Here is a 7,571-nt window from a genome sequence, read left to right as displayed (position 1 = left end):
AAAATGCTCCCAATCCTCAGGCTTACTGCTTTTTCTGACAACTTTATAGGCCTCTGCTTTAATACTATCTTTAATTTCTCTTGTTAGCCACTGTTGGGCTTTTGTGCCTTAAAGGAATATATTTGTTGCAAGTTATTAATTCTTTAAATGCTAGCCATTGCCTATCTACCATCATACCTTTTAATGTAGTTCTCCAATCAGCCATAGGCAACTTGCACCTCATACCTTCATAGTTTCCTTTGTTTAGATTCAAGGCCCTAGTTTCAGGTTGAACTACATCACTTTCAAACTTAATGAAGAATCCCATCATGTTATGGTCACTCTTCCCTAAGGGCTCCTTTACAAGATTATTAACTCATTGCACAATACTAGATCTAAAATAACCTGTTCCCTAGTTGGTTCCTCAACATACTGATCTAGAAAGGCACCTTGTATACATTCCAGGAATTCATCCTCCACAGTATGTGCTAATTTGGTTTGCTCAATCTATATTTAGATAGAAAGTCCATGATTACTGTATTTCCCTTGTTTTATGCTCAACTTCGTGTTATACCTTGACCTATAAAACTACTAATTTTTTTAAAGCTCCACCCAAACTGATTCTACATCTATCTTCTGAGCAAAGATCCTTTCTCACTATTGTACTGATCTCATCCTTTATCAGCACTACCCCACCTCCTTTTCATCTTTCCTTCCTAAATGTCAAATATCCTTGAATATTTGAGTTCCCAGCCTTTGTCACCCTGTAGCCATGTCTCTAATGGCAATTCGATCATACCCATTTACTTATGTGCTGTCAATTAATCTACCTTGTTGCAAATGTTGCATGCATTTAGATAAAATGCCTTTAACATTTTTTTCCTATTTTGACCATTTGCTGCCAGCCTTTTGTTCCACCTGCTGCCTTCAAATTTCACTTACTTTTTTTACTCTTTTGTATCTCCTCAGGTTCCCAGCTCCCTGCCAAGTTAGTTTAAACCCTCCCCAACAGCACTAGCAAACCTCCCCACAAGAATATTGGTCCCAGCCCTGTTGAGGTGCAACCCATCCAACTTGTACAGGTCCCACCTCCCCTAGGAATCTAAAGCCTTCCCTTCTGCACAATCTCCAGCCACACATTCATCTGCTCTATCCTCACTAGCATATGGCACTGAGAGTAATCTGGAAGTTACTACCCTTGAGATCCTGCTTGTTAATCTTTTCTAACTCCTTGAACTGCCTGCAGGACCTCATCCCTCTTTCTACCTATGTCATTGGTACCAATATGGACCATGACCACTGGCTGTTCATCCTCCCCCCAGAATGTTTTGCAGTCAGTGACATCCTTGACCCTGGCACAAAGGAGGCAACATACCATCCTGCAATCATGTTTGTGGCCATAGAAACACCTGTCTGACCCCCACCCCAATCTTTCTTGCCCCCAGAGGAACCCTCCCTCACTAGTATTCAGAATTGAATACTGGTTGGAGTGAGATGCCCTCAAGAGACTCCTGCACTACCTGCCTGGCAGAGGTCACCCAGTCCCTCTGCCTGCACTGAACTGTGGGTTAGCACCTCTGGGCTGTGAATTGCTACCCACTACTGCTGAAGTGTGGAACTCAGTGAAATAAAATCAAATTCTTACAGAATAGCTAAACTGTTAACAAGAACATCCAGATTCTGGTTAGTAACAAGGTATACTTATTGCAGCATCTAGGATTACACTACCTCAACTAAGCAATCACAAATCAAAGTTAAATAGTTTAAAAAGCAGGTTGTTAGAATAAAAGGCGAGCAAGGGGACCATTGCTCCAGCGTTTGTTCGGTAGCAGCAGCACTCTTCAGAAAGTAGTGGGTTCAATCCCCACTCTAGAAACTTGAACACAATCAAGACTGTCACTTTGAATGCAGTATTGAGGGAGTGCTGAACTATTAGAGCGGGTGTTAAACGGAGCCTCCTCCTCTCCCCCGCCCAAACTCAGGTGGCAGTGAAAGATCCCATGGCACTTTGAAGAAGAGTTCTTCCTGTATTCCGTTACATTTAATCCTTAACTAAACCCACTGAAAGATCCTGGCCATCTAGCTCATTGCTGTTTGCGAGACCTTGCTGTGGGCAAAGTGGCTGCGGTGTTTCCCCAAGTGAACAAAAGTCCTTGCCGAGATCGTGAAAGGCCTATCAAATGCAAGTTATTATTTGTAGGAGAAGAGTTAGACAAAGCTCTAAACGACAATATAAAAGCTACCTGTCCTAGTATCATTGTTGTCCTTCCGCAAGAACATGCTGCGAGACGGTGCCGAAAGACCCAATTTCGCCCTTCGCTACCTGGAATTTTAGTTTAAGCTCGAAGAAACCGAATACCCGCCAAGTTTAGTGAACAGGTGCAACGTAGTACGTGAAACAGTTTTATTGCTCATTAATATATTTAAAAATCTACATCGAGAAATTTACGATTTGGTACTAGAGCGCGCCACCCAGTGGTCACAGGCGAAGAGCCTGCCCTCCAAAGTTGGCCAGGTGAGTGACCAGCGCATTTTACTGTGACATTTCACTAAACAGCTTTGTGCTGCAATATCGAACACTGGACTAAATTAACGAATCAGGCGATAATTGCAATTTAACAATAAACTACTTAACATGTGCGTTTAAGAAATGGATTGGTTATAGTTAATCCACTGACGGTCATATCCTATTTTAAATACATAGAGGCACGAGAAAAATAGTCAATAGAATGCTCCCAGCTTCACTGTCCACCATATTGCGATCACATGTATTAAAATACCTTGAATATCGCTACATTGCAGCACACGTTAAAGCAGCATGAATACAACATTGGTAAATGTTGTCAAGTTCGTGCAGGTTGAGCGCTTGGAGTAACTTCCCGGTATTTAATACTTCATGTGTCGGCTGGGAAAATCAAAACAGGGTACATATAAAAGGGGGAATATTAAACTTGAAAGTGGCACATTAACCCAGGTGTTTTGTTCGCAGCACGTTTTCACATTGGTACAATTGAATCACTGACAAGTCATGCTGTTAGCACTCAAGTGACCAACACGAGCCAAGTCAATGCATTGAGACTCTTAGGACGTTTTGCTCAGCTCAAAGGCCACTTTCTGGCGTTTGGCATCAATGGACAAAAGTTCATTCATCTCGTTTTGTTGATTTTCTCTGCTCCTGGAGACATGGTTGGGATGTTGCAGCCCACAGGATTGTCTCATGCAAGCCTTCACAAACAAGTAAAACAATTCGGCTACGTTTAATAGCATGCAGACCCCGGACACTACGATCATGAAAACAGTGAACACAGTCTTCTCCGTGGGTCTCGAAATAAAACAGTCCACGGTGTTGGGACATGGCCAGGCATCACACTTGACTAGACGGGCCATCTGAAACCCTCCGTACAGGAAGTACAACATATAGGTGAAAACCACTTCAAAAATTATTCGAAAGAAGATGCTCGTGACGTAGGTCCACCAAAAAGCACCAATGATCCGCATTTTCTGTTTTTTTAAGGCATCAATCTCTTCTCTCGTTAATAAGCCCTGGCGTTTTTCTAGAGACTTCCTCTCTTCGTGCTGTTTGTATGCAACGTGCAACGAAACCAGGAGGGCAGGGGTGGAGATGAAGATGAGCTGTAGACACCAGAGCCTAATGTGAGACACTGGGAAGAACTGGTCGTAGCACACGTTCTTACAACCAGGCTGCAAAGTATTACAGACGAAATCTGACTGCTCATCTCCCCAAACACTTTCCGCCGCCACCACAAGAATCATGATTCTGAAAACGAAGATTACAGAGAGCCAAATTTTTCCAATGCTAGTGGAGTGTCTGTTGACGCCTCCCAGTATAAGGTGCAGTTGTCCCCAATTCATCTTGCGGCTTCAGTCTGACCTGAAGAAAGAAAGAGGCCATTGTTACATTATAAAATCCAAGTTAAAGCAGAATTAAATCTCACGAGATTAGTGAAAGGTAGTTAGAAATATTCTGTGGTTTTGGGGGGTGGGGGGGGAGAAAGTACAATTGGCTTCGCTTAGGAGGACTATTTATAGCTAATATTCGCCCCCGACCCCACTTCACTCACAGAAGTAGTCTTTTACCTGCAGGCACCCGGGAGGTAATAAGAACTATTTCCACTAACTGAAGGTGAAAATCCTAATCCTACCCAACCACACGGAAAAGGAGATAAAATGAGTCAACCCAGAGTGTAGGATACCGGCAGCCTCACGGTCACAAGCGGACAAACATTTAGAGAATCCCAATTTAAACTTTAATGGAAGCGATCAACTAGTTGCGAATTTTTTTTCATCCGGGCTGGAATTCGGATTAAAAAAACTTCTCTACAATTAGGAATGCATTCAAAGATAAACCAATGTGCAAAACAGACTGCGCAAAATATTTTTTCAAATGCAATCGTTCAGTGATTTATAGGTAGGCGGAAGCCGGACAACTTGTTCCCAGCAAGGTACATTCCAAGGAGTGTTAATGAACAGGTTGAAGACTGCTACAAAGTACATAACGCAAACCACGTAAAAATCGACTCCAAGCCTTCAGTTATTTGCCACGTTTGGCCAGAAAGAAATTAATGTCGGGAAGCATTTACTGACCACAAATGGACGTCTCGGTTTAAATCGACCTCGATTGTAAAAGTTTCGAGTCACGCTGCACAGGTAGAGAAAATATCTGTTCAGGTCAAAGTCTGCGATGTCTCGGTTTGGACAGACCTATTCACCGAGAGAAACAAACAGACGAACTATTTGCACAACTATGCCAAACTTCTAGGTCTGTGACAACATTTTGATCAGGAACCTAAATCTTCAACTCTTCCGGCCGTCAAAAATCGCCAGATTTCCTTTTGAAGCACTGATTTGTAAATTTGTGTCAGTGCTAATTGCCCACCAGTTTAGTAAACACGTTTTGTTCTGGTAACCCTCTAACGGAGTGTAGAATTATCCTTAACACTTGCCAGCCACAAATTGTTAGACCAATTTCGGCAGTTAATAGAAAACTAATCAGGGAATAAACAACTACATTTAAGTCGCCTTACCCAAGTACATGCCCGCTATCAACAGCCTTCAGTGCAAGCCAAAGTGAGCAAGAAAAGGTTTGCAAGTAGTTCAGAAAGTCCTTAGTCACTCACTGATCTCGAAATTTGGGATTTCGAAAAAAGTTTTAAATAGAACTGAAAGAATACAGGAACTAGCACCAACCGCTATCCTCGAAAGGTTTACTGCGAAACCTTCAACCCTTTTCGGATCAGTAACAGGGTTCAAAATCCAGCTGACATGATTCACCGTTTCAGATGCAGATAAAAAATTTAAACTCGCACTACATATCTAACATTAACTTCAATCAATCAAGAAACGAATATTATTAAATCTCAGTCCAAGATTTCTGGACGACATTTTCCAGCCACTTATTAAAGCGGTCTCAAAAAAGGAGGTACAATCATAACTAAAGCCCACGTCGCACCAAATGTAAGAGTTTTGTGCACCCTTGGTCTGACTCACTTTAAATACAGTTACTACTCAACAGTCTCAGGGAAACACCGCACCGGTTTCCTGTCAAAGATAAGCGGCCAGTTACCAAAATCCTGGTGTAAAACGCTTAATTGAGAATTGGTTACGATGTCTGCCTTTCCTTTTTCCCGTGATCTCGCTGCTGCTACCTGTCCCTTTTTGTAGTGACTCACCTCAATGACGCAACGGCACCAATAAGTGAAACTGCAAGGGAATGGACTTTTATAGGGCGGGCTGAGACACTGGCACACATTGCAAGGAATCTGCTGATCAGGGAAATTGGAAGCTGCACCAAGTGAAAAAGCTACCTGATTAGGCCAATTTAGATGGACCAATAAGGGTTACACTAGGTTGCCCAGGGTCAAACGGAAACATAAAATCAAACACTGTACGTGCCCTTGTAGAAGGCACATTTTGATGTTACTTTCCTAATCTTTGGCATATACTTGAAACATAATTTTAATTTAATTTCCTTAATCTTTAACAGAAATGGTGCAAGATAAAGGAGTAGCTTTCTATAGATACTGCCTGCATCAGTCAATGGTGGATGGCCAAATCTTTAGGCCGTCCCTGAGCATTGCTGCAGGAGTTCCTCAAGTCAGCATTATCAGGACAACCCTTTTCAGCTGCTTCATCAATGCCCTTCCTTCCATCATAAGGTCAGGAGTGGGACTGTTCACTGACAATTCTCCATTCACAATGGTAATGTAGCAGTCTATGCCAGCCTTCAGCAGGACTTGGACAACATCCAGGCTTGGGCTGACAAGTGTCAAGCAACAGTCATGCTACAAAGTACCAGGCAATGGTAATCTCCAAAAAGAAAAAGCCCAGCTGTCCCCTAACCTTCAATAGCATCATCATTGCCAAATCCCTCACCATCAACATCACAGAGCCTACCACTGGCCAGAAGCTTAACTTAACCAGCCATAAGCCAGAAGCTTAATTTAAGCCACTGTAGCTACAAGAGCAGGGCAAAGACTGGATACTCCCTGATGAGTGGCTCACATTCCAGCTCTTCAAAGACTCTCTACCACCTACAAGGTTCAAGTCAGGAGTATGATGGAATACTCACCACTTGCCTGGATAGGTGCAGCTGCAACAATAGTCAAAAAGCTTAGCATCATCCAGGACAGAGCAATCCGCTTGATCAGCACCCTGTATCCACAAACTCCATTACCAGCGCATGTGGCTGAAGTATGCATGATCTACAGCACCTCAACACACTTACTTTGACAAAATCTTCCTGTCCTATGACTTCTACCATTGAAAAGGACAAGAACATTGATGTCTCCAAGTCACACAATCCTGACTTGGACATATATCACTGTTCCTTCATTGTCGTTGGGTCAAAATCCTGCAGTTCTCTATATAACACCATCATGGTGACACCATCACCACAAGGACTGCAGTGGTTCAAGAAGAGGGCCCATCACCACCTTTTCGGGGTAACTAGGGATGGGTAATAAATGCAGCCTTGCCACCATTGCCCTCATCCCAAGAACAAATTTTTTAAAACCTTGAGGGACAGTAATAGGTAAATAATAGAAAAGTATCTGGATACTTTACTATTAGATGGAATATATCAATGAATTAAACTGTGTTTACTTCATCCCTCTCAACCTTAAACTGTTTCCCAACTGGTTGGGTGGGTCCTGGTTTTATAATAAAGTTTGAGTAGACCATAGGTTTTATTTCAGTACTCAAAATCATTAGACTTCCTTTTGAGCAAATATGACAAGAATGATCAATCTATATTTTTAAAGAGGCATCAATGTCACTGTGAAGTTGTTGGAATTTTCCCCTCTGTGTTGATGAGCATAAAGTCCAATTAAAAACAGTTATATCATTGTAATGTATAGTTCTTTTGTGCTCATCCGCAAATGAGGATGATTCCATTACCTCTCCTTTAAATCTTAAACTTATAACCTGTATTGTTTCTATGGCTAATTATAATTTTTACAAAAGTATAAAATTTCAGTTTTAGTCAGTTTTAACTTTTATTAAAATTATTTCCAGATTTATGTGCATTTAAGTATTTAGAGGTAGAAAGAAAATAAGCCTTATATTTATATAAC

At 41.8% G+C, this 7,571-nt stretch overlaps 1 protein-coding gene across 5 annotated transcripts; it reads right to left on the bottom strand.

The window, feature by feature from the left end:
* Positions 1-2,369: 2,369 nt before the first annotated feature.
* gjb8 (gap junction protein beta 8) lies at positions 2,370-5,743 on the bottom strand. 5 transcript variants are annotated; one of them, XM_067986085.1, is made up of 3 exons: positions 5,488-5,650; positions 4,585-4,701; positions 2,370-3,871 (listed from the first exon to the last, which is right to left on the bottom strand). In XM_067986085.1, the coding sequence occupies exon 3, from the start codon at positions 3,850-3,852 to the stop codon at positions 3,061-3,063; it is 792 nt and encodes a 263-aa protein (XP_067842186.1). In that variant the 5' UTR covers positions 3,853-3,871; positions 4,585-4,701; positions 5,488-5,650; the 3' UTR covers positions 2,370-3,060. The 5 variants fall into 5 exon arrangements, with proteins under 5 accessions (XP_067842186.1, XP_067842189.1, XP_067842187.1 ...); XM_067986088.1 differs by lacking the exons at positions 4,585-4,701; positions 5,488-5,650 and adding an exon at positions 5,670-5,743; XM_067986086.1 differs by lacking the exon at positions 4,585-4,701.
* Between the last annotated feature and the right edge of the window lie 1,828 nt (positions 5,744-7,571).

The sequence above is a fragment of the Heptranchias perlo genome, chromosome 6 (genome assembly GCF_035084215.1).
Source record: "Heptranchias perlo isolate sHepPer1 chromosome 6, sHepPer1.hap1, whole genome shotgun sequence".
NCBI lineage: Eukaryota > Metazoa > Chordata > Chondrichthyes > Hexanchiformes > Hexanchidae > Heptranchias > Heptranchias perlo.
This window is presented reverse-complemented; position numbering and strand designations above follow the sequence as displayed.

What these genes read in the sequence shown, in the direction of transcription:
- gjb8 (XM_067986088.1), bottom strand. Translation starts at nt 3,852, where the DNA reads ATGAATTGGGGACAACTGCACCTTATACTGGGAGGCGTCAACAGACAC.